Here is a 27990-nt window from a genome sequence, read left to right as displayed (position 1 = left end):
TCAGTGTAGCTCACAGATCAGCATGTGAAGATACACTACACCAGCACTACAAAAATACCATGTGGAATAGCAACAATGCACAACATGTGTCAATGAGTGTTTGCCATTGTGCAATGTGCCATACAGAATGCAAAAGGCCTTTCCTGAATAAAAGCACTCGGCCATAAAATGACTACTCCCTCGCACCATGTATCATCCTACTATTCTGCCCATTGTTTAATTGATATTAATAGTTATTTTAAAGTTAATTTTAATTGTAACTTGTTTGATTTTTTTAAGGTGGGGGACATTGTAATATTAAGTATTATATATTGGATGTTTTTAACTATGTAAGCCACTTTGATTGTTTTAAAAAGCCGGGTATAAATAAAAGGTTTTTTTATTATTTATTTTATTATTTATTATTTATTAAAATAGCAATGCAGAATGCACAATCACAATGTGCAAAATTTCTGAATTTACAATTCCATTTCCACTGCTGTCTGCAGAATCTCTTCAGTTCTGATGAGCATTTTGCTCCACATGCATAACACAACTTACACTGGCACATGTCACATGTCACAAACAGAACAGCAGGCTTTGTTTGTTTGTTTAGTAGAAGGTATGGTTTTTTTTTTTTTTTTTTTGCCAGACTTATCCTTTTAGGAGCTGTTTCCATTTTCCCATTCTTTGTCATTGACGTGATTTGGAATAATGCATTATTTTCAGCTTTTGTTCTTCAGAGAATTGATCTCAGGAAAGGATAGCTAAAAGTCTACCAAAGGGAATTATTTACATTTTAAGTCTTGAGATTTATACCGTCCCTGAATGACCTTTTTCAAAGAGCTGTGGGATAAGAGGAGTTGGGGGCAACGGTGGGGTGGGAGGAAGCAGCATTTGCAGGCATACTTTCCTTCCTTGCCTATAACAGAAAGCTGTAGCAAACACTCTGACAAATAGCCGTTTGAGCACGAAATCACATATTTACACATACACACTGGGCCTATACTGGCAAATATTTTCAGAAGCCTTTTCAATGCATTACCTTTAATGTCAAGCCTGATAGAAAGCTTCAGAGGTAAGGGGATGTATTTTCTTCTCAGTTTGCAAGAGTAACTTCTATTTGCTTCAAGATGAGTGATCATTTGGATGCCTGAGTGCCCACTTTACAAAGCAACATGGACCATATTGATGGTGCTCCTCTAATGAAGAAAATGTTGTTTTCCTTCCCTCTGATATGCCTTTAATTGAACTATGATAAGCAGTGGTAAATGACTCACTTGGAACTCCACTGGTGTGTGGATTCATCAGCAACCTGATCAACAAATTCACTTATGCTTTCCTGTTGATAGTAAATGGGAACAGCTGCGTTCTGAGAAGCTTTCCCCCAACTGCTATGGGTATATCTATTAATTAATCGCCTTTGCCCTCCAATCCTACCCAAAATATTCATCAAAGGCATAGCCTTGTTAGTCTGGAAAATCAGTATGCAAAGGGTCCTTGACTTGCAGTGTCTTTGAGACTAACAGAAAGAAAGAAGCTGGTAGCATGAGCTTTTGTAGACTCCAGTAATCGAAAGCTCATGCTACAACCTTCTTTCTTTCAGTTAATATCAAAGGGGCTACAAGATCCCTTTGCAAATCAAAATAGTCTTGTAACTGGAGTTTTGAGAGAAATTTTTGTAGGCAGTGCACAGGACAAATGCCCAAGAGAGGGACCATTGGCAAGATGCTATCATTTTAAAGGAAGCTATCCCCTCTGCTGCAAGGCACATAATGTTAACCCAAACCTATACTGTGCTGGGAATCATAGAGTTGGAAGAGACCCAAGTGTTGTCCAGTCCAACTCCATGCCATGCAGGAATACACAACCAAAGCAGCCCCAACAGATGGCCATCCAGCCTCTGTTCAAAGACCTCCAAAGGAGGAGACATCACCACACTCATAATCCAATATCAAACAGGTTACCGGCAGGAAGTTTTTCCTAATGTTTAGGTGGAATCTGTGAAATACTTTCACAGCAGCCTCTAAACCAATGATGTGTATGCTCTGGGGGCTTTTCTGGAGGCTCCAAAGTGCTCCATTTCAGCCTGTCCTGGAGGTCCAGAGTGCTGCAATGACCACTGCAACTGCCATTTTCACCAGCCAGAAGGAAGATTATATCATTCCTAATGACTCCTTGTGACTCTGAGGGTAGTGTGGGGATGTATCTTTGGGTTGTTTTTATTTTACATCTTTGGGTTATCACACACACACCCCAGCATTATTTGATACTGCATTCTTGCCCTACTTTTGTGCTTCTTGGAGTGTGTCTATACTGTATAAATAATTCAGTTTAACACCACTTTAAGTACTATAACCTCAACCTATGGAATCCCGGGGTTTTTTGTTTTTGTTTTTAGTTTTACAAGGTCTTTAGCCTTCTCTGCCAAAGAGTGCTGGTGCCTGACAAAACTAGGAATCCCAGGATTCTGTAGGGCAGAGCCATGGCAGTTAAAGTGGTGTTAAACTGAATTATTTTTACAGCCCAAGAGTCAGTGTGGTGTAGTGGTTTGAGTATTTGACTAGGACATGGGGACATCCCTGCTCAGCCATGGAAACCCACTGGATCACCTTGGATAACAGTAATGGAAAGCAATGGAAATGTAACAAGTAGTATCATGAGTAACATAGCAAGTTATTTGCTTTTATCACTGACATTACTAATGGTAAGTGTTACCTTTTAAAAATTATACTGATCAATGGTACAAATAACTTTTTAAAAGTAGCTTTCTAGTTTTTGAGAGAGGATGCCTTCTTGTCCATTCATCAGACAGTATAGTGACCTGCATTGGCCTTACTGGACTAGACAGGCTTTTATCTCATCAGTCACAGCTCTTCTTATGTTCTAACTAGAGGCAGGTTACTGCCAGGGATTGTGAGCAGTGTATTGTGTATTGGCTAGTCCCAACTACAGTAGATCCATTTCATCAATAGCTGAATAGTGAATCAACAATAATTCAGTGGGTCTGCTCATGTTTGAGGCTAAGATTATGTTTCAGGCTCCAGTAAGCACAGTGTTTTCATATACAGAAGGCACACCCTGGATCCTTTCTTTTTCATCTGTACTTAAAATAACTCAGGGCCCGAACAGACAGGCCAAAATAAAGCTACTTCAGGTCACTTTGGAGGTATGCCGTTTAAATGATGCATGTGTCCTAAGAGGCCAGAAGCCATGCCAAAGCCACGCTCCAGTCCTAAGGACTGGAGGGCAGCTTTGGTGCAGCTTTTGGCCTCTTAAGATGAGTGTGTCATTTAAACATCATTCCTCCAAAGTGACCAGAAGCAGCTTTATTTTGGTATGTCTGGTTGGGCCCTCCATTTCTTTTTCTCCTCCCACTTCCCCTCTTTGTCCTTTACTTGTGCAAACTAAGTTCAAAGTGCAAAAGTAGTTTGCACTCAACTCAGAAGTGGGGGAGAAAAGAGGAGATGTGGAATTTTGCTCTTCCTTGTAGACTCAGACAAAAAGAAACTGCTGCAGCCTCACCTAATTTGTGTATTCTTCCTCATAGATAACTTTTGCCATCATTCATTCATTCATTCATTCATTCATTCATTCATTCTCATACTCTGATGGTGATTGGCTATATGTGTCCCAGTTTTCACATGTGAAATGTTGGAAGGTTTGTGGATTCAGACTTTTCTCCCTCACCCCCAATCTGCTTTAAAATAACATTTAGTCTTTCTTCATGCTCCTATCTTGTTTCAAGGTTACATCAGTAGATTTGGTAAAAACACTTTGTAGGTAAGGAAGGAAGAAGAAGGCTTCTGTACACAGAGATGTAAAACAGCAGAAGAGTGGCACTTTAATGTAAAACCAAATCAAACATTTTTTTATCACAATTTCTGTTATAAAAGTCAGTTTGTACTAGACAAGCTGGAATTTCTTTGCCTTGCTTTCCTCCGTTGCTTAAATCCTAAATTCTCTGATCTTCTAAAGGCTTAATTAAAAAAAATCCAACCTAAGTCTTCAGACATATGTAGGGATAATATTTCTTTGAAACGAAGCAATTAAAGATATGCAGAGATTAGTTGTTGCCTGGTGGGGAAATGCAAAAGTGCATTAGAGAAAAGATAAGCTGGTGAGGCCACGGAAACTGTATTCTACTGTCATCAGAAAACAGTAACTGAATTTGCAGTGGGAAGACAGGTGGCTTGTTGGCTGCTGTTTAATAGCTGGCATTAGCCTTTATCTTTCCTTCCACCTTCTTCAGTAATTTGTGCAGCTATCAAAAGTTGTCCCTTAAGCTTCACATTGGCTGCATAGCCCGGCCCAATGTATGCTTAAAAATCTAAAAATGGCAATTGGCTGTATAAGGCTACATATAGGCCTGCCTGTTTCCTCTGTAAATGAGTTTGTTCCTATAAGTACTTAGCATCTGTTTTTAATCTGAATAGGAAGGGGTCTCTTAAAAACAACAACACTTTGTTTTGTCTGGGACTGCATGGGAACAGGAGAATAAGGAGATGGATTGTCTGCCTATAATAACTGGAAGGCCGTGAGTATTCAGAAGCAGTGTCCAAAGTTTATTAAAACCTTTATCTAGTTTGACTTTACAACAGCAAAGAGTCAAGATCCTACATAACTTCAGTGTAGTATAAATATGCACCAGTGCAGTTAATTTATGCAACCCCTACAACATACTGAATACCAATTCAGCACAAAATATGTGGCTCAGTGGTCAATGGGAATAGCTGACAACCCAGTGTGCCACTATAGCATGCAAAGAAACAGAGGCAATGTGCATTCCCATGCTATTCTGTCTACTTTAATGCACTAATATATGCATAATGGTTCCACATGCGCAACACCATTTATGTGCTGTCAGCTGCATAGGACCATTGCTCATTGTTCAAAAAATAATTTTACATTCCTGGTGTAACTTCAGTGCTAGAGAAGAGATCAAGCTTCATTGCCTTCCTTCAGTACTAGGGAAGTACTAAACTACAAACCCCATGATTCTAAAGAATTTTGCCATGACAGCTAAAGTGAAATCATGGCACTATAAGTGTTTAGTCTCTCCATTTATGCCCCCCTGTCATGGGGGAGAGGCTTGCGTACCCTAATGAAGTTATGAGCTATGCTGGCGGTGGTATAATAGCCACCGGTAGGGCCTCCCATGCCAGACAGGTCACAACCGAAGGGTCTGACCAAGAGCGCCAAAGGGCAGGATGGGCTCTCTAGCCTTATGGAAACCATCCTAGGAGAAGGAAAACTCTAATCCCAAACCCGGGCAGATGGTGCTCGTCTAACCCTGTAAGGTCAACCATCTAAGAGAAGGAAACTCTATTCAAACCTATGACCCGAGGACCTCACTGCTACCGTCCATGCTTGTCAAGGCCTCAGCAGTCGAACCTCTGGTTTAAAGGGTGATGCCAGTTCTGTGCACGCTGCGCCCCACCAGAATAATCCATTGCACAGTCTTGAAGGATACACCCAATCTCTGAAAAAGCCCTGTAGTAATAGGTGAGGGACGAAACGGCAGGTGTAAAGATGCACTGGAAGCCGCAGACCCAACCCTGCATGCAGAGGGTTCAGGACTTTGGTCGCTTGAGACTGACTGGGGATGACAGTCTTGTTCGGCAGCATCCTGAATGACCAAGCAGCCTTTTTTAAGGAGAGCACTGCTTGCTCCATATGGAGAGGGGGCTAGAAAAGGTGACCTAAAGAAAGCTCATCCCCAACAACCCGGTTGGCTAGCCATGGCCAATGGGCATCTTCTGATGCGGTCAAACAAAGACAAAGACAAGGGCACACACCAGCCTCCAAAGGTGCAAATAGACTAATGCTTGCATGCTGGAACATCAGAACCATGCAAGATTCTGCAGACAGTGGACGTCCTGAGCGCTGTTCTGCTCTGATAGCCCATGAACTGTCACGACTTAACATCGACATCGCTGCTCTTAGTGAAGTTTGTCTCCACGAGGAAGGCAGCCTTAAAGAGCACGGTGCCGGCTACACACTCTACTGGTCTGGCAAACCCAAAACTGAAAAACATCTTTCAGGTGTAGGCTTTATGATCAAAAACTCCATTGCCTCCAAACTCGAAACCTTGCCAACAGAACACTCTGATTGCATTATCTCCTTACACCTCCCACATGTTGTTCTCTTCAGTATATATGCCCCAACTATGCAAGCCGACCCTGCGGAGAAAGACAAATTCTACTCAGACCTATGCCACCTTATACAGAAAGTTCCTGCAGAAGACAAAATCATTATCCTTGGTGACTTCAATGCCAGAGTAGGAAATAACATGGAAGCCTGGAAAGGTGTTTTAGGCAAGCATGGTGTTGGAAACTGTAATGATAACGGACACCTCCTGCTAGAGTTTTGTGCAGAACGGCAGCTGACTATTACAAACACCATCTTTCAGCAGAAAGATAGCCTGAAGACAACCTGGATGCATCCCCAATCCAAACACTGGCACCTCATTGACTATATCCTAGTGTGCCAGAGAAATATTTGCGATGTCCGTCATACCCGAGTGATGCCCAGTGCAGAATGTCAAACAGATCATCACCTCGTAAGATGCAAACTAAATCTTCATTTTCAGTTCAAACCTAAGAGGGATGGCATCCTAAAGAGGAGACTCCAAGTCAACAATCTTCAACAAGCTGCCATAAGAGACAACTTCCAGGCAAATTTGCAAACAAAACTTGAAGACCATCCTGTAGACTCTTCTCCTACAGTGCTTTGGCAACATATCAAAAACAGCATCCTGCAATCTGCAGAAGAATCCTTAGGGTTCTCCCTCAAGAAAAACCAAGACTGGTTTGATGAAAACAACCAAGAGATCCAGGAGCTGTTGGCAAAGAAGAGAACTGCTCACCAGGCACACCTCGCCCAGCCATCCTGCCATGTCAGAAAAGCAGCCTTTCGCCTTGCATGTAGTCAACTCCAACAAAAACTTCGAGACATTCAGAACAAGTGGTGGATCAATTTAGCAGAAAAGACACAATGTTGTGCGGATCTGGGTGATTCCAGAGGATTTTATGAAGCTCTTAAAGCAGTGTTTGGACCTACATATCAGATCCAAAGCTCCCTATACAGCACAGATGGTCAAACACTAATCACAGATAAAGCTTCCATTCTGAACCGATGGGCTGAACATTTCCAAAGCCTCTTTAGTGCCAACCGAGTAGTCCAAGACTCAGCTATTCAACATATGACACAACAACCGATGAAGAAGGAATTGGACATAGCTCCCACTTTGGAAGAAACCGTTAAGGCCATACAGCAGATGAAAAATGGCAAGGCTGCCGGGATTGATGGAATTTCACCTGAAGCTTGGAAACATGGAGGTCATGTACTCCATGCTAAACTCCACGAGCTCCTTGTGAGTTGCTGGGGAAAAGGCGAACTGCCATCAGATCTCCAAGATGCAGTCATCATCACCCTGTATAAGAAAAAAGGAGCAAAATCGGATTGCTCAAACTATTGAGGTATAACACTGCTCTCCATTGCTGGAAAAATCCTCGCAAGGATACTGCAGAACAGATTAGTCCCTGCTATTGCAGAAGAACTTCTCCCCGAAAGCCAATGCGGCTTTAGAGCTAATAGGAGCACTACAGACATGGTATTTGCCCTTAGACAACTGCAAGAGAAATGTAGAGAGCAGAACAAAGGACTCTATGTAACATTTGTCGACCTCACCAAAGACTTCAACACTGTGAGTAGAAAAGGTCTGTGGCAGATCCTGGAACGACTAGGATGCCCCCCCCCCCAAAAAAAAAAAAAATTCCTCAAAATGATCATCCTGCTACATGAAGGCCAGCAAGGTCAAGTCAGGTATGGCGATGCTCTCTCAGAGCCCTTGTGTTGTGTTCTCGCTCCAACTCTATTCACAATCTTCTTCAGCATGATGCTCCAAAGGGCTACAGCAGATCTCAAAGAAGAAGACGGCATTTATATACGCTACCGTACTGATGGTAGCCTGTTTAACTTAAGCCGCCTGAGGGCCCGCACTAAGACTCTAAACTATCTAGTCTGTGAGCTGCTTTTTGCTGATGATGCTACCCTCGTTGCCCATACGGAAGCAGCTCTGCAGCGCCTAACATCTTGTTTTGCAACAGCTGCAGAGCTCTTTGAACTGGAAGTCAGTCTGAAGAAAACGGAAGTTCTCTACCAGCCACACCTCAGGAAGAACACTACCATCCCCACATCACCGTAGTAGGCACATCTGTGCTTAAGTCCGTCCAGCAGTTCACCTACCTGGGAAGTATCATCTCCTCAGACACCAAGATTGATAAAGAGATCGATCACAGACTGGCAAAGGCATATAGCACATTCGGAAGGCTTCACAAAAGAGTCTGGAGTAACAAACACTTGAGGCGAAGCACAAAAATCAGTGTGTATAGAGCCATTGTACTGTCTATTCTCCTCTATGGGTCTGAAACATGGATCACCTATCGCCAACACCTACGACTCCTTGAACGCTTTCATCAGCACTGTTTACGCACAATTCTAAATATACACTGGATTGACTATGTGACAAATATTGCTGTCCTTGAGCAAGCAGGGATCACCAGCATTGAGGCCATGCTATTGAGGACACAGCTGCGCTGGGCAGGACACGTTTCTAGGATGAAGGACCATCACCTCCCATAAATAGTATTCTATGGTGAACTTGCCACGGGTCAGCGTAAGAGGGGCACCCCAAAGAAGAGCTACAAGGACTCCCTGAAACAACATCTCAGGCTTGGCCAAACTGATCACCAACAATGGTCCTCCCTGGCCTCGCATTGGGAGGCATGGAGACGCACTATCCAAGATGCTGCAGCCTTTTTCAAAAGCTCATGGCGAACGAGTCTCGAAGAGAAATGACAACGCAGAAAGAACCACAACCCGGAAACATCGCCCAAGGAGACTTTCCGCTGTGCTTTCTGCAACCGGACCTGTTTGTCCCGGATTGGCCTTTTTAGTCACCAACGCGCTTGTACAAAGCGCGGATGAGTCCTTCCTGAATCTTCGTTCGTGAAGCAAAGCCAGAGAGAGAGAGAGAGAGAGAGAGAGAGAGAGAGAGAAGTGTGTAGTTTGAAAGGGCCACTGGAAATGTACAATACTCGTCAGCATGGCTCAGTTGTAGCTGGTGGCTCCCACATTCATGAAGCAGTGAGTCTGCTCTGGGCTTTATTTTGGTTTTTAAGAGGGACTGCCTAAGGTCCTGAACCCATTTTAGGGGGCATAGTTCAATACTTTGTTGACTTTAAAGTATCGGCTAGGAGAGATTCATCACTCAGCTGATATCAGAGCCATATGCTTCTAGTTGCTAGGAGGCAGTAGCATTTACTGGCTAAAATCTTGTTGGTTACAGATGCATAAGTTCCCTTACAGAAGTGATTGGACATTTCGCCTGATAAGCAACAGCTTGTTATTCAGTTCAAAAGTGCAGGTGTAGTGTTGAGCATGCAGTAACATTTTGTATGTTCCTTCTTGGCCAGTGTGTCTGCCTCTGCTGGAATTGGTAGCAGTATGCCTTCACCTAGGCAGTTAATTCACATCTAGTTGTGCATTCAGTCACACATTCTCTTGCACATTCACTTGCAATAGCAATAGCAATAACATTTACATTTCTATAGTGTTTCTTGATGAACTAAGCACTCTCTAAGCCAGTGGTTCCCAACCTGTGGGTCGGGACCCCTTTGGGGGTCGAATGACCCTTTCATGGGGGTCACCTAAGACCATTGGAAAACATCTATTTAATTATAGTTATGAAGTAGCAACAAAAATAATTTCATAGGTTTGGGTCACCACAACATGAGGAACTGTATTAAAGGGTTGCGGCATTAGGAAGGTTGGGAACCACTGCTCTAAGCCAATTGCTTCTAACAAGCTAGATACTCATTTTACTGACCCACAAAAGGATGGAAGGCTACAGTACTGGCATTTAACTACTACGCCACCAGGGCTCCTTAACTAGCACAATGGTGCAGTTCAACACTAGGACTATGTAGCACAATCAATGCACAGCTCTACAGATTCATGCTATGCAAATCCAGATGTAGGATCACTATTTGATTCTACTGAACTGCATGCATCCAGCAAATTTGATGGTACTAAGATTCCCGGGTAAGGACTATCTCAGACCTTGAGATTTTAGGGCCAACCTCTGAGAATAAGAAACATGATGTCACAGAGGGTGGGCCAGTAAGCATGATACACTGTGCTTGTGTCATATGCTGGTGCACTATATGTGGCGTTAACCTTACATGGAAGGTTGAGCTACCAGAAGTATAATGGTGCATGTGCCCATGGTGCTTGTGCCACACTGCATGCAGGAACATTCCCCCATTAAAACGAATGGGATTTGAGCATACAAGTTTTCCCCCATATGTGGGGGGAGGGGAGAACGGATCCCCTGCATATGGGGAGGGCCCACTGTATATGAAGCATCAACCAGAGTTGCTCAGAGTATGCCTTTCAAATAATTAAAAATGAGGTATAACAAATGAGGAAAATAAGCACAAACGCACACACACACACACACACACTTGGCAAGGCAGTTGAAAACTCACCCTCAGTTTTTTTTTTCCCTTGCCTGTGGATTGGCAAAGAGAGTCCATAACCTGGGAGCTGGGAGCTGGCAACCCTAGAAGACACCAATGTTTGTTTGTTTCCATCTAGGAGCAATGCTGGAGCAGTCATTTAACGTTTCCTAAGTTTTGTGATGATTCATATGAAGGCACATCATCTCTTCAATTTAAACAACAGAATGTGCAACCTCTTACAATCTGCCCAGACTTCCCATTTCTGTTACAATGTATCTGAAATACATTGCTAAACATTACTGGAGATACACAAGCTGTGTGTCATACTTAGCACACAAGATAGATGTCAACACACCAAAATCCATATACTTAGGATTGATGCTATTCATTGTAGCTTGATGCTGAAGAAATTTATTAGAGAACTAGTGGAATCTGACTGCAAATCAAGTCAGTCTCCTTTATTTGTATTATATTTCTATTACAATTGATTCATGCCAAAGAAGATGCATGCTACTTAGTTTGCCTGTTTCAGTAAAGGAGGGGGAAGATGAATCCTGCAGAAGGATGGTAGGACTGCAGGTACCTTTGGAGCCTTCTCTTTTCGAGGGTGCTGTTTCTACCTCCAACATGTCTTCCAGAAGGCCAGACTAGTAAATATGTGAAATGTGTAATTGCATTTCATGCACTTCTGTGTATGTGTAAATGAAAAATGATAATGCACATGACCCCTTTATCTGGATTCGACCTGTGAAGCCTACTGTAAAGGCACCAGTATATTATATAATTCTATAATAAAGTATTTCCTTTTGATCTAAGATGGTGATTTCCATTAATGACCAATATCAGCTTTCAGACATATCCAACACAACACCCATATTTTGTTGTTGTTATTAACTGCAGTCAAGTCGACTTTGACCCACAGTGACCTCATGAATGAGTCATCTTATGATCATCCACTCAATGTTTTTCAGCTGTTGTCTATCTTACCAAAGATTGTATTTTTAGTGAGTCAGATCTTCTCATGATATGGCCAAGGTACAACCATCTCAGCCTAAGCATCTTAGAGACAGCTCAGACTTGATTTAAATTGTTTAAATTTGCTCCCAGAAAATAAACAGTAAGCTGAATGTCTAATAACTACAACAGAGGGGATATGATAGACCTGTTTAAATATTTGAAAGGATGTCATATTGAGGAGGCAGCAAGCTTGTTTTCTGCTGCTCCAGAGAACAGGACCCAGAACAATGGATGCAAGCTGCAGGAAAGGAGATTCCACCTCAACATTAGGAAGAACTTCCTGACAGTAAGGGCTGTTCGACAGTGGAACACACTCCCTCGGAGTGTAGTGGAGTCTCCTTCCTTAGAAGTCTTTAAACAGAGGCTGGATGGCCATCTGTTGGGGATGCTTTGATTGGATTTCCTGCATGGCAGGGGGTTGGACTGGATGGCCCGTGCGGTCTCTTCCAACTCTATGGTTCTATGATTCTATGATTCTACCTCCAGCAAAGGTAACAATTGTTTATTGGGATTGCATTTAGCCAGTTTTACCTATACAGCACCTAATAGTTTTTCTAGATGCAAGAGTGCATAGAATTCTTGAGAAGTTCCATGTTCTCTGCATAAGAGAGGGATGGGTAGCCTCACTCAGTACAGAAACAACCTGGATCTCAAAGGAAGTTACTTTTTCTGTTGTTAATGGAGTTGAAATTTGATTGCCTGAATTTTACAATTCTTTGTCTCCCAGAGCCCACAAGGCCAAAGAGAGGAGTGACCTCTGCCTACATTGATAACTCTTCAAACTATCCTAAATGACAACAACAAAAACAACATTTTGACAAGATGTAAGTCTCTAACATCATCATTTTTTCTTCTCTTGTATAATTTTTAACAACTTTACCTGATGAAGAAGCCAGTGGAGCTTTGGGCATTTTCAGTTGGCCCAATAATGGTATCACTGTTTTGTGGATTTGTGATGTTATTGCATTTTGCTGTATGGCCAACAAAGCTATGCCTGGATATCTTGTCTTTTACGGTGATGCTACTGAAAACTAACTAAAATAGTTTTTAATGGAATACTACTGGTCTGTGGCACAAACCAAACTCACTTCTGTCCACTTTGCCATCACCGCAATAGTCACAACAGCACATGAAGCAAAATGAGGCACTTGAACCATGACCAATTTCTATTCCAGCATTTACTGAGGCTACACTCCTGAAATTAGAAAAATAACTAAAATGTTAGAATTATGCTATAAAAGAAGTGCTGTTATTCCTCATTGAATTCCATTTATAATTAACTCTAAAAAAAACTTTGATACTGGGGAAAGTGCCAACATAAATAACCCATTATTTGTAACTTATTGCTTTCAAACTTTGGTTGGTATCACTCAAATGCTACCCTGCACTTAATACTGGCAACTGTGTGGCCAGAGAGGTTCCTTCAAGGACCAGTTTTGGCCCTAATGATTTTGTGTTCTTTATCAACAGCTTCCATTCAAAGAGGATTCAACTAGATGACTTTCAGAGGAAGGTTCCTGAAGGTCCCAGATTCACCAGTTCTGCCATCAAAAAATTCATTTGTGTGAACAATTTGATTTCATATTTTCATTATCTCATTTATGTCCTTTCTGGTGCTGTGATAAAAGCTTCCACATTATTTGAATACTAGAAAGAGATGCACACAAATACAAAAATACATTTTAGGACTTAGAGATTGGATACAAAACACCACACAGGCTGATGATTAATCTACATATGCAAATGAAAAAGGAAAATGGGTAGCTGCAATTTTTTTGGTGCTAATTACTGCAATTTCAGACATTTGATGAATAGGTTCCCTAATGGAAGGACCTCCTAAGAGAGATGTTGCTAAGAGATTCATGACTTTTCTAACCCTGTGAAAGAGTTGCCAGACCCTTGGGGTGACAAGGGTGGAGAAAGAAAGGGACAAAATGAAACAGAATAGAAACATTTAGGATGAGAAAGAGGAAGAGAATGTTTTAAAAGCATTAAGCCACAGGACCTACCATATGTTGGATAACAGACCTTCATGCAGCAAACTGCACTCAGTGCTGTTAGGCTGGTGAGACTGCACAGGCCAAAGAGAACTCCACAGAAGGCATAGAAAGTGCACATGGCATGGTTGAACAGCCACCTGGAAAGGAGAGATAACCAGAGAAAATGAATGATCTTCCCAAGAAGGCATTCTGTCCCAGCATAGCACAGACAGAAATGCTTCAGCATCATCAGTTCTAACTATCATTTCCACAGCCATTGGTACAAAAGCATCTCCATCACGGTCTGTGTGCTCCCTGTAAGAGAGAGAAGGCAAAGCCCAAGCTCTTGCTATTAGTCTTCTACCCCCCGCCCTCCTGGTCCAAATCACCATCCTTTATCCAGATTTTTTCAGTGCTTCTCCTATACATAAGGTCAAAGTAGACTAATAATATGGTAAGCATTGGTTTTTGTTGTTGTTGTTTTAAAAAGAGGTACTCCCTGAAGTATAGAACCAGTGAAATATAAAACCAGTGTAGTGTAGTGGTTTGAGCACTGGTTTTTGACTCTGGAGACCAGGGTTTAAATCCCTGCTCGGCCTTGAAAACCCACTGGATGACTCTGGTCAAGTCATATTCTCTCAGGCTCAGAAGAAGGCAAAGGCAAACCTCTAAATGAACCTGGCCAAGAAAACATCAAACAGTATTAAAGCTGTTTTTCTCCCACCATAGGATTCTCCTCAGAGATGCATGCCTCAACAATCAAGTCACTTCTCAGTCTTCTCTTCTCCAAGGTAAATTTACAGAGGAGCTCCAGGTGTGGAGTTCAAGAGGAACTAGTCAGACCTGGACCTTCTCTTTATGACATATGGTTCAGATGAGCTCCTTCCTACTGGTAATCATTGGATCTAGGCAGAGTTATGAAAAGTTACTTTTGGATTCTAACACCCAAAATTACCAAACCAGCCTGGCTACTGCCTTCAGTTCAAGAAATAGTAGTCCTGAGAAGTGCCCATTCAAAGCCCTGGGGTGAAAAAAAACTCAGTTGTGGGGAGCACATGTTCTTATAAGTCAATACTAAGGCTGAGCCATGCTATATGCAGTCCATGTAGAAATGCACCCACATGTGTTTTTTATCTTTATATTCACATATATAGGAAGGTCTGGAAGGATACAGTTTGAATTTGGGCTATGATGCGGAGAAGACAAGAGTTTAATGTTCATCTGTGCCCTATAACCTCAATGCAAATCTCTTCCCACCACTACCACACACAGCTATTAACTGCAGAGGGGAAGAGCTTAAATCCTTAAATTTTCCCCAGCATAGGTATTAGTATGTTGGAAGGGGAAATTAAGTTGAGAAGAGGAAGATAATCCCTGGTTTTTTTGCCCTACAGCACCAACTCGATCCCTCCCCCCAGCACTGTTGTGTTTAAAGAATTGAAACAAAGTTGGAAATATCAGACTTGGAAGACTCTTACAAAGCCCAGTTTGAACTGATGATGATACAGAGAAGAGGGGTCTGATTGTTGCCTGGATGGGAAATGAAGAGAAGTTCCATCTTAAGTCACAGTATATTAGAGTTTGAAAGGGCTGCAAGGGCAATCTAGTCCAACCTCCTGATCTTTTGAAAACGGGGATCTACAATAAATTAAAATGAGTGCATGAATGAATGAAGATAGTACTACATGAGCCCCATTCTCACCGAAATCATGTTAGAAATGGAAACATATCTGTTTTAGAGCAGCCATTATTGCACCTCTCTGTAATCCCCTACTGAGATCTCTCTTCCAAATTTTTCCTTAGCCCACCTACCTGCCCTATGTTCCACCCATCATGCCTTTCAGATTTTTAAATGTTCATCTAAAGTTTGTTTTTAGTGCAGTTCTAGAACTAAGTTAATACAATTTAAGTTAAAAGGGAAAAAAAGAAAAAAAATAAGAAAACCAGGCTGCTTTGAAATAGTGAGGTGAAGGGGGGCCGGGGGAGAGGAGAAGACATTGACACCACATGTCTGTTAACATTGGAACTGCCATAGCAGCAACATTTCACACCTGAAGACAAATGGAACTGCAGCATGATTAGAAAGTTATTGATAGGTTTCCCCAACCAGTGACAAGGGACATCCTAACCATGCTTTGGAAACACAGCAACTAAGGGTCAAAGGGGACATCATGCAATAAATATCACCAAAGGTACTATTTTCCAACTTTAATGGCAGTTTAAAAGCCAATTTTAGTAATCTCTAAAGTCAATGAGTGAGTGAATGAATTAATGAATGAATCCAGTTACCTGTGTGCAAAGAAGGATGGTGTGGCCAGTGGAAAGAGAATCACAGTCATGCCAACATCGCTGATGGCGAGATTCACAATAAAGAATTCAGCAGGTTTCAGGATGGTTCTCTTCCGGTAGGCTACCAGCAGGAGGAGAGAGTTTCCAAAGAGAGACACTACACCTGGGGATAAAAACAGAATCCACATTGAAAACCACGGTCTGTCAGTGCATGACTCAGAAATATGTGTACAAAGGGTGTCATATTTGCACACTCTTCAAAAACATAAAGGTATGAAGTAGTACAATGCATTGATCTGGTTGCAGTCCATAACATTGTTATTTTTCAGGTTGATGGGAATGACAATGTTTATTTAGACGTTAGTGGGCAATGAGTCACCCTTCTGATGTTGTTGGAGTGGAACTTACATCACCTCTAGCCAGCTTAGTCAATGGCTAAATATGATGGAAGTTGCAGTTCAACAACATGTGAAAGGCCCTGTATCCTGCATTCCTGTGGTAGGGCATGATCCTGCCCAGAGGCATTACTAGGGGGTATGGGGGGTGCAGGCCACATGAGGTGATACCCTAATGGGGGTGATACCACTGCTCCCCAAACAACTACCTTTTGGAAGATATGGGCTGCAATGTTCATCTGCATCCATTTAAAATGCTGAAGAGATGGTGTAAGAGAGACAAGGTTCAGTAAGAAGAGACAGGAGAGGCCCCACGTTTTTTAAAATTGATTTTAAATGTTAAAAATAATTTTTAATTTAAAAAATATTTTAAAAAACATCTTATTAATAATAATAATAATAATAACAATAACAATTTATCTAAATCCCACCTTTTCTTGAAGGAATCAAGGTGGGTTACAAAATAAAGAAAACAATAAAATACAATAGCATAAAATATACAATTAAAAATAATCCCATACTCTAACCCCCATCCCAGTCGTAAAAAACCATAAATATAAAATAGATTGCAGTATACAATAAAAATTATAAAAGAAAATTAGTTAAAATGAAAGGGAAAAAAATTGAGGCAAGGACATCTATCTACACGGGGTAAACGGGTAAAATCTTGGTAAAGATTTTGGTAAAATCTTACCAAATTTTCATTCTAACCACATTAAACAATGTACATGTAAATACATTTAGGCTGTGCATATGATAATTGTAATTTAAAGGTATAATTTTAATTTTGTTAGTTGTTTATATCACAACTATTACCATTATATTCAGTGATATCCGGGAATTACAATTTATGAGTAACATTAGTAACATTAATACAAAAAACATTACTAAGGGAAAAATTATAGAATGGGGAACAACATTCTTATTAGATGAACAATGCCATTATTTTGCCCCCATTCCCAGGTAAAAAACAAAACAGCAAAAAAGATTTCTAAGAGCATAGTCGTAATATACTGTAGTCTTTGAGCATTCACTATGTGTGTATGCGCCTCCATGTCACCTATTGACTAATGATAACCCCACAAATTTCATGCGGTTTTTTTTGGCAAGGAATACTCAAAGATGGTTTGCCCAATCCTTCTTCTGAAATACAGGCTAGAACACCTGGTATTCATTGGTGGTCACCCATCCAAGTGCTAACCAGGGCTAACCAAACATCAGACAGCATCTGGTGTCATTAGGGTATTTTGGTATTTCAAAGGGAATAGTGTTAATTTAGTCTTTGATCATTCACTGACTGTTTTTTCAATTAATGTTAGTGATGGTTCTAATCAGAACAACCCTGACTGTGAATGATTTGGGCCACAAAATCCAATCTTCATGTGAGAGAATAGATTTTTAATGGAGACCCATTTTACCACTTTGAGACCAGTGATGCTCAGTCCCCCCCCCCCCCCCCCCCCCCCCCCCCCCCCCCCCGGCAATCTTCCTCCTATAGATCTGTTTTATACAATAATATATTATGTGTGCTAAACAAACAGGACAAAGAACATTGTGGAGATTATGCAAAATCCAGCAGAAGCTGCAGGGACAAGCTGTTCTTTTGTTTGAACATAGTTGTGACAACAGTGGTAATTAAAATTTAATGCCCAGGATTTTCCTTTTCTATTAAGTCATGCTAATTTCATTTAAAAAGAGTTTCCCTATATAACCACAAAGGAGGTCCTGATTAATCCAAGGTCAGGTTGGGGCGATTGGAATGACTTCCTGATAGATTAGCTTGCAAATTAAATATTATGATAACAGTAACAGGCTAGAGATGTGGAATGGCTGCTTTAGCAATATTATCCTCTGACAAATCTTCAGCAGCACCAGCCCATCATTCTCAAACAACATGCATGTCAGAGCTGAGTATAAATCACTTCAGGTGAAAGAGCTAGATCTATATGCTCTCTCTTACTTTCCTCTCCACAACTTCTAGTGCAAAGCAATATCTTTATATTCCTTTACTTGGAGTTTAATTTGTTATTGTTGTTGTTGTGGGTTCAAGTTGTTTCCAACTCATGGCAACCCTAAGGTGAACCCATCACAAGGTTTTCCATGGCTAAGTGGGGAATTGAACCATGCTCTCCAGAGTCATAGTCCAATGTTCAAACCATGCCATGCTGGCTCTATCCATTAGGCTTATTATTAGGATGCAGAAAGACTCTTTGGGATCTCATGCGATCTACAGGCTTGTTGCATTGTATGAGGGCTTCTGAAGGTAAAATTAGATCTGTGTGCTGTTTAGCTGTTTAGTTAAGTATACCTAACTATGGCCCAGTACATACAGGCCTTTTAGGTGCCCTCGTCATGTGCTAGGGGTTGGCTGAGGGCGGAGCGCCCACATGCCCCGCAACCCTTGCATGTGACGAGGGCATAACAATGGTGACGCCCTGTATACATGGGCGCCACCATTGTTACGTAAGTGCTGCATGACATCCGCATGGCGCCGCACGGCACTTATGTAACGAGTGCACCAGTGGCTTTTTGCTGGTTCTTTTTCTGCCAGTGGGAAGCCTCGCGGTTTGGTGGTTGAGGCTTCTCTCCAGCGGAAAAGTAACCTCTCCTGGCCCAATACCCGCAATCTTGACAGTAATGTAATTCACCCATGCTCAAATTGTGCTTTCTCCTCATGCAGCTGATGCCTGGTAAAGTGGGAAGAGGGTTTACAATCATGGGAATAACATCAAAATTGTGACTAAGTAGCAATGGTGAATACGAAACAATTACCTAGATTTACTCATCCATGACTGTTTCATGATTGCTACTGTCATAGTTTTGACACTATTACCATGATTTTACCTCTCTCCCCAACCTATTTTACTGGGCATCTGCTGCAAAGGGAGAAAGTGGTATATTGTATTGGTGATAGGAGCACAGATGAATGATGTTTCCATCAAGTTGATACTAAGTAGTTAACAGAGAATGCTGGTCAATGATGTTAAGAGGAATACATATTCCCTACAACTAAACCATTTCCCCTTACACAACAGAATTTCCACAGAGATATGTGCGTCAGCAACTAGACTTGCAATTTAAGCCCATGTTTACCTTCCTATGACCAACCTCAAAACAAAACATGCCAAATGCAAGATATGTAGGGAAGGAAAACTATGTGCTATGACAAATTGCTAACTTTTACTACTTGGAGAAGCACCTCTGGGGAAAAAACATACTAACTATATTGCTTATTTGGAACCTGCTTGTATTGGTAAATAAAGTAAACATTACAAAACACCCCCAATCTCCTCTGTTATCCAAAATACAAGCTTCAAAATATAGCTTTCTTAATATGTATCAGTCAAGAGGATTATCATTTTCCGAATGGCTAATGAAATTCAGCATGTGCATTATCAAACTTCTGCCTTTGAGATCTATGACATGAGTGGGCAGAACGAAGTAGGATTTCTGATACTTATCAAAATGCTTGTCACACAATTAATGGGCTGAGGATTAGTTGCCCAGCCCACAAGATGTGAACCGCAGGCAGCATTTAGCATTAAATCCTGTGCCATCGAACTTCTGTACCACTGAGACTTTGCAGGACAAGGTTGGCCTTTCCTTCTTTTCTTTTTAACATGGAGCAGACAGTGTATAATATCCACCTTCTGCTGAAGGTCTCTGGAGGTCTCCTTTTGTTAAGACTGACTTTGGAATAAACTGTCATCAGAAAAGCATGAACTGGCACTGCAAAGATATTACCAAGCTGACTCAAAACATCTAGATGATTGCTAAGGACTGGCTGGATGGTCAAGGACAAAACAATACCTTAGCGCAGTGGTAGCCAAGGGGGTGGCCAGAGTGGAGCAGGAGCTCAAGGGGAAGAATCTAGGTGTTTTCTAGAAACTTTCTGCATTGTAACCACTATTTCATGCTTACAATTTCATATGCACTTGTAGTCCAGTTTGACATCACTCATAGCCAGCAGCATGCTATTCCTGGCCCAGAGGGAGTAACGATTTAGATCACAACTGTTTGCCACTCCTGAAAGGCATTTTGATTCTGCATTTCAGGCAAACCTGGGGTCTTCTGGTAAAAATCTATTTCATTGGTCCTGATATGATAACTGTAAACATATCTGCTAATGTGCTGGTGGATGGTTAAAAGTAAATAATATATTGATACCATAAGTTGTATTACAGTAAACTAAATCCTACTACTGCTTCATATGTCTTTTTATGGTCATTGTGGAGCAAGATTTTCACTATAATGTCATCCTGTGGGATCCAAAAAGCAGGAAGGCATCCTGAATAATGCCTTCATCATTGTCCATTCATTTTTCAGGACATAGACAGACACCCCTTGGACACTGCCTCTCCTTGACCACTAAATGGCCTACCAGATGAGGGCACACAGATGAACAGTGAGTCTTGCACATGTGGAGAAGGGAGACATGGATTCACCTGGTGGAACTTTATGCTCTTCACAATGGCACAGCCATCACCATCTGTTTCCAGTATGTTATGTGTGAATTTACATTAGAAATAATGACAATGCCTATACCCCTGGTCTGCCTATTACACATTTCCTGCCTCCAGTTTGAAAAGCTCCTGCTTAAGGTATATTAGCACTGGGGGTGTGGAATCTGGTCAGCTGTTTCTTGAAGGCCAGAATCTTTGCCAGAGCAGACATACAGGTTGATCCCTTCATTTTGCAAGTTATTTTTGCCAGGGGCCAATAAGTTTCTTGTCCCTCTGACAGCAGTGATCCCTTTTCCAGTGCATCATTAAGCATCTCCAGGAAGAAGACAGGACTGACACTGATTAATTTCCCCTGCTGCTTCTGTAAAGCTGAAACAGGGAAGTCTCTAGAAAAGCAGATGGCAGTGCCTGAATACATTGTGTTTTTTGCTTTCTTACTCAGACGTTGTTAGTCCAGGGATTTTGGGCTGTTATGGATTTACACCCCTTTCCCACTGTGACGAGGAATAGGGGCTGGAAGATAGGATACTGCTTTCTACCAAGTCAGACAAATGATCTCTCTGGCATTGGTGTAGGAGTTACATGACCTCTAGGCTATAAACAGTGGGGGGAGGGGAGATCTGGTGAATCTTTGAATAGAGCTCAACTCCCTCAAGTCCCAAGCATCTCTTCCAAAAAAATTCAGACTCCACCCCACTTTTTTTCTGCAGAAAAAGTCAATCCTACTTTAAAAGGCCATAAAATGCTGATTTGGGAAGACTCCACCCTGAAATAGCATAACCTTCCAACACCAAAAAGTCATAGAGGCAATCAGGAGTGATTCAGCATCACTTCCAGTCAGGCCCATAGCTAGGCTGGGGCAACTGGGGCACTGCCCTGGGGCCCTCAGCCAAAGGGAGAGAAGACTAGAAAATTCAAAATGAACTATAGGGGCCCTGAATGTACTTTCTGCCCCAGGGCCCCTGAAAGCCTAGCTACAGGCCTGCTTCCAGTTACCCCAAATGGTGACCATGGTGGCAACCCAGCTGGAGGCCAATATGAGGCTGTACAATCTGCTGGTTTCCAGAGCATGCCCACCCCAGCTAGGTTTTGTCATTTCTGAATGGCAGCATGCTTCTACAGAGTTGGTGGCTGGATTTCTTCCTAGGCCTGCTTAGAGGTCTGACCTAGGTTTTTTCTTGTGGGTCTTCCAATCAAATACTAACCAAGTCAGACTCTACTTAACTTCCTAAATCAGATATGATCAAGTGTTCAGGGTAGTAAGTCTACATTTGGTGGACAAATTTGGTGGGGCACTGGAGTACTCTGGCCGTAAGAATTCTAAATGTGTTGTTGTTGTTGTTGTTGTTGTTGTTGTGTGACTTCAAGTCATTTTGATTTATAGGCCCTGTACAGACCGGCCTGAAAGGCCAGCCTGGGGGCAGAGTCAGGGTGCCACGTCCACATAACACACTCCTGACTCCGCCCCCCAGGGCACCATGATGCTGCGCACCACTCCACATGGCATGTGGTGTCATGGCACTCCTCCAGCGATCGTCCATATGATGCAATGTGGCTATGGCACCCTTTCCAGGACCACAGTGTGAGGTTGCCACAGCTTCGATCTGTCTGAAACAAGAGCGGCTCCATACCGCCCCTTCGGGGCTGTCTGAACAGCCCCACAGTGACCCTAAGGTGAACCTGGGGCTGAGAGTGGGTTTCCATTACCAAGTAGGGCACTGAACCCTGTTGCCCAGAGTCATAGTCCAATGCTCACACCACTATACCATGCTGGCTCCTCCCTACATTGTAAATCCCATGATTCCATAGGACAGAACTATGGCTGTTAAAATGGCAAAAAGCATTATAATTCTGTAGTGTGAATGGCCCCCAGGTTTTCTATGGGTTGTCTAGGAGGATTAGAACAGTTGACTTGTGGCCTTGGACAGGGAAGGAACTATAGAAACATAAAGCCTGCATTTTAAAAAAATATCTCAGGAGCCTATGGTCTAATTTCTGAAAACTCAGGTATCCAAATGTAATGGTCCCTGACAAAGGAAACTACACAGAGAATATTCTAGAATGCATTTCTAGAAGTCTAGAGAGAATACTTCTCTCAGCACTTGTAGATCCTCCAATGCATTTCTATGGCCAGCTTCTGGCAACTACAGACCATACAGTTGTGCTGGAGGACCTAGAGAGGTGTTCTGTCAGGTAAAACAAGTAGTGCTTTTTTTTTAAATTTGTGGCTTCCCCACTTTCACAGGGGTCCTGTGCCCCTAGCCCCAGCAAATGTGGAGAGTCACTGTAGTTAAAAACATACAAAAAGTCAACCTTAAAACAGAATTAAACTTTTAACAATCTATAGAGAGTAGCATTTGTAGAGCAACAATTTAGTCATTATAGTCAGCCTTTTAAAAAGTAATTCCCTAGTTCTGGATTTTACGTTGATGGAAGCTGGTGACTATGAAAGAGCATTCCCCTTCCGAGCCTCAATCTCATCTTCATTTGGCTCACATTCACCTTTCAGGCATGTCTTTATGTCCTCAAAGCCATGGCTAACTAGCTCACATAGCAGGGATTTAATCATCTTCTCCCTTGTGCAAGAAGACTGGAGCAGACCAGACAGAGGGATATGTCTAAATCCATCAACAAATTCACACAGGGCAGCCACTGAGGACCATTCAGAAATGACAACTGTTGCAAAATGTAGCAGCTGAATTTCCAGCAGCCCAGAATAGCTCTTTCTGTGAGCCACTATTTACATTTTGCATCATGGTCTATGTTCTATCAGGGTTACTGAAAGAAATGTAGTGATGCCACCCATGTTTAGCAGCTTGCTGTTGATAGCAGTATAAGGGGAAATGTTTAAAGTAGAACCTTGAGCATGCATAAGTAATAGACTCAGCAAGTGCCTGTGGTGCATTGTATGGCCAGGGCTTAGAACAAGGTGAGCATGAGCCCAGGGTCAGAATGTTGTTGTATGCATTCAAGTCGTTTTCACTTATGGTGACCCTATCACAGGATTTCCTTGTTTCTTGTTTTGGGCAACTGGAAATCACCTTTGGATGAACTGCACAGCACATTACTTTTTAGAAGTAGCTTTGCAAGCTCCAGCTTCTCAATAGGTCCTTTGCCTTGTGAATGATTAAGAAATGGAGAAGAGATGTGCTGGGTCAAGTCAAAAGTCTGTTGAACCCAGCACTCTGTTCCCATTGTGGGCAACTAGATGCTTATTAGAAACGTATAAATAGGACATGTGCACAACAGCAGGATATGATCAGGACAAAAATATTTAAAAGAAGTAAGAATAAACTGAATGCCAGGAATTTAATTCCCAAGTGGCTTCAAATTCTGGATCCTATGTCAGGTAGTATTTCCCTGACACAAGAACTTGCTAAATCTGAATCTGGTGACTTAACCTTGGAGCCAAAGAGCAAAAGCACTTTCAAGCAAATAAAAATAATGCTTGTTCAAGCAAACACCAAGGTCCCCAGAACAGCTTCATGCTAGAGCTGCTGGTAGGCTACTCTGTGTGTCTGTTTAAATACAGGCTGCTGCCACACTGCAGAATAAATACAGTTTGACATCACTAGTTGTTATGGCTCCTTCCTGTGGATTCTTGTGATTTCTAGTTTGTTGTGGCAATAGAGCTTTCTGACAGAGAAGGCTAAATAACTCACAAAACTACATACCCCATAATTCTATAGCATTGAGCCAAGGCAGTTAAAGTGGTGTCAATCTACATTAATTCTGCAGTGTAGATGCAGCCACAAATTTGTTGTCCCTGCAAAACTGCTTCTTATTGTCCTAAAAAATGCTTCTTATTTACACACACATACACACGCTTACCAAAGAGTGAATAGAGGGTTCCAAAAATCAGGTCTTCTCCTTTAGTTAAGGAGGACAGGAACGCTGAGGAACTGGAGAAATTTTCCATCTGCAAAGAAAACAAATCAGAAAGCAAAGGGAAGTCAGAAAACATTTGGGTAAACCAAAGAGCAGTCAGCATAGCTCTAATGTGCCCACCTCCCAGGAAAGGAGAAATGCCATGCTTTCGGCTTGATTCCTTTTCTCACACCACAGCAAAAGCAAAGTCCACCATCAGATCTGTGAGCACATGCTCTGAAGAAAGGAACTGACACAGTTCCTATAGATGATGGCACATACATTCTGACTGTGCAGTGGATTGATAATAGGATTGGGCTGGTCCACCAAGCCAAGTAATCCCACTTGATTACAGTCTTGTGCATTTAATTACAGATTATGCTGATTAGCTGCAGAATGATTTGTTTTTTGAAGAAAAGTTTTTGACTTAGGTACTTTGCAGTCAGAAAAGACCACTCCTGGAGCCTGGCTGTTTACTTCTGTCAATACTATTTGTATGTTGCCAGCTTCTGATCTCCTCTGCTTTTGGATACTCCAGGGACTGCCTGTTTGAGCTTTCATGTTAATTGCAATGAGCTTTACTAGTTTAATCAGGATAAGAGCAGCCAGAGACCACAGCTTCAGTCAGGTTCCAGGTGTCCTCTGCATCAGGATAAAATTAAATCACATTTTAAAATAACTTGATGAATAGTTATGGTCTGGACTGGGGGAAATATTACAACGTCCAGAATCTCCTAGGTTGGCATGGCCATAACCATATGGGAGGCAGGGCTCTGGGGGACCTGTGTCTATGTGTATGTGCCTTCAAATTATCTGTCAACTTATGGTGATCTCTTGAATGTCATAGGATTTTCTTAGGCAAGGGATACTGAGAGATGGTCTAGCCAGTTCCTGCCTCTGAAATATAGCTAATAGCACTTTCATTGGTGGGCTCCCATATAAGTACTAACCAGGGCTGCTTAGCTTCCAAGATCGGGACTTGGTGTCTTCACACCTGCCTAACAAAAAACCACAATGTTTTCAATTAGTCGTATGAAATAATGTAATTGGAATCTTGCTGGAGAGCAAAGGCCCCCTCATCCAGCAAGACCCGGGATTTTGTTCCCTTAGTGCCTAATCAGATGCCACTGAGAAGCTCTCAAGGAGGATGCAAGTGCAGCACCATAACCTCCAACTGTCACACATGTGGCCAAGCAACATCAGAGTGAGATCTAGATGGCAAACATTATTAATGAGGAAGAGCACACATGTTGGATGGGCTGCAGCAGTTTGCCTTTGCCTCAGCCTATTGGGATGGGTAAAACTCTACCCACTTCTCTCCTCTTCTCCCAGCTGATTTAATGGCATGCAAACTCCTTTTGCACTTTGATTTTGGATTCCAGTAATTGAAGTAAGCTGAGGACAAAGGAGGAAATCTGAAGTAGGAAAGACAAAATGGGATGTTTCAAAGGCAGATGAAATCGTGGGATGACAGAAGATTAATCAGGACTGTTCCTGCCAAATTGGGACAGTTGGGGCGTATGCAACCCGCATCTCTTCTGCATGGGATGGAAAATCAAACACCCTCTATCGTTCCAGCAAGGGGGTGGTGGGGAACCCTGTCAAGTCCTTCTTTGGGCTCAAGTAGCCCTCACTGGGTGTCTCTTCTTTTGCAGCCTCCCAGCATTTCTCTCTGGGACGACTGATTAAAGCATAGCTACTGATGCCATGTGGCTTAGTGGTTAAGATGCCAGTTCTGATGATCGGAAAATCAGAAGGTTGGCAGTTCGAGGCCTGAGTACTACATGATGGGGAGAGCTCCTGTCACTACTCCCAGCTTCTGCCAACCTAGCAATTCTAAAGCATGCAAATGCAAGTAGATAGATAGATACCACTTCTCAGTGGGAAGGTAACAGCATTCGATGCACTCATGCTGGCCACATGACTACCAGAGCAGTCTTTGGGCAACGCTGGCTCTTTGGCTTAGAAATGGAGATGAGCGCAGCCCCTTACAGTTGGTTGCGACTAGACATTCATATCAAGGGACTACATTTACCTTTTATCTTTACTGATGCCACATAGAAATAAGGCAAGAAGCAGGCAACTGCCACTGGGACAGATCCTGGAATGCAAAAGAAAGTGATCCCCAGTAACTGGTTCAGGACTGGGGCAGATGCTGGATTGACTGAACTAGGCAGGAGGCAGAGAAGGATGGCTAACAAGTAGAAAGCAAGGAAGGAAAGAAACAAGAGCATCCAACGGAAGCCTATCCAGATTTGAAGGCTGTAACTATGGATGGGAGCAAAATGAGTCTGTAAGAATTCTTTCCTCCAAAATGGAATTTTCCTACAATCTCCAAATTTCTAGCATTCCAGATAGACACTGAAAATCATTTGCCCTTTGAACTCTTATATTTGCTGTGTTTGCATTCCTTTGGTCACTCTCCCTTTTCCTTCTCTTTGGGTGGCTAATTATTTTTTCTAAATGCTCAGCTGAGGTTTGCAGTTACTGCAATGCTGGAAAATGAAAGAAAATTTAATGTGGAGGAAGGTTTATTATTTTGGAGGGAATGGTCTCATCTCTACCCACCCCAATACACACCTACCAGATATTAAGAATGTATGGATGTGTGTCTAGTGGATTCTGGGAGCTGTATCTCCCCCAAAACCCTCTTTTTTTTAACCACTCAGTTATATGAGAAGTCAATATATTTTGGAAATCTGGATAACATGATGCCAAATGAATACATTCAGTAAATTAGAAAGGAAGAGAAGGAGGAGGCTGTTACCTTCATACCTTAGAACTTCTGGCTTCCTCAAAAGTGACTGGCCACTGTTATAAAAATAATTGGAGGAGACCACAAGGGCCATCCAGTCCAACTCCCTGCCATGCAGCAAAACACAGTCAATTGCATGAATTGGTTCAACTTTTCACCCAGTCCAGCCAAGCTCTTCTTAGCCTTTGTGAGAACAGCCGGATTTGTTTCTAAGTCAAGACATTCAGAATCAGGGCAGGCTTCCCAAAGCTATAATTGAATAGGGAAAAGCAACTTTCCCCTGACATAACTTTACTTTTGCACAACAAAGGACAGTTTTTGGCTCCATAAACTTTCCCATCTGCAAGGGAGAAGTGTATAACTAAAGCTGCCAGAGCAAAGTTTACTGTCAAATGTAATCCAGAGCTCAAGAGAACCACTAGGTGCCCTTTTGCTTCTTCCAAAATTGAGAAAATAGTTTACTTATATTTGTATTGGTTTCTTATCATTAAATTGAAAAAAAAGGGGGAATTAATCTTGGTTGACATACTAGAGTGTGGTCTAGAAAAGCTTCCCCCCCCCCCCCCCGCACTCCCATTAACAAGACAACACTGTTAATCTTTCACATAGTCTTCAACATTCTAAAATAATCTGCTTTTTAAAGAATATGTTAAAGAAGGTACTGCTAATGGAAAGGATGTCATTTAACGTTAGTTTGGAGTCTATGCATACTATGTTGAG

At 42.0% G+C, this 27990-nt stretch overlaps 1 protein-coding gene across 1 annotated transcript in view; it reads right to left on the bottom strand.

Annotated features, from left to right (window-relative positions):
• The window catches only part of LOC149315665 (opsin-5-like), a 103210-nt gene that overhangs the window by 16046 nt on the left and 59174 nt on the right, over positions 1–27990 (bottom strand). The window contains exons 2-4 of the mRNA XM_089518504.1: positions 24480–24567; positions 15791–15953; positions 13532–13659 (exon numbers count right to left, since the gene is read on the bottom strand). Coding sequence (XP_089374630.1) covers positions 13532–13659; positions 15791–15953; positions 24480–24567 — 379 coding nt within the window. The remainder of the gene's footprint in view (positions 1–13531; positions 13660–15790; positions 15954–24479; positions 24568–27990) is intronic.

This window comes from Sceloporus occidentalis, unplaced genomic scaffold, assembly GCF_023333645.1.
Source record: "Sceloporus occidentalis isolate IW3139 unplaced genomic scaffold, rSceOcc1.0.p SCAF_3, whole genome shotgun sequence".
In the NCBI taxonomy this organism is placed as follows: Eukaryota; Metazoa; Chordata; class Lepidosauria; order Squamata; family Phrynosomatidae; genus Sceloporus; species Sceloporus occidentalis.
Note: the sequence above shows the minus strand (reverse complement) of the source record. Positions and strands in the feature narration are given on the sequence as shown.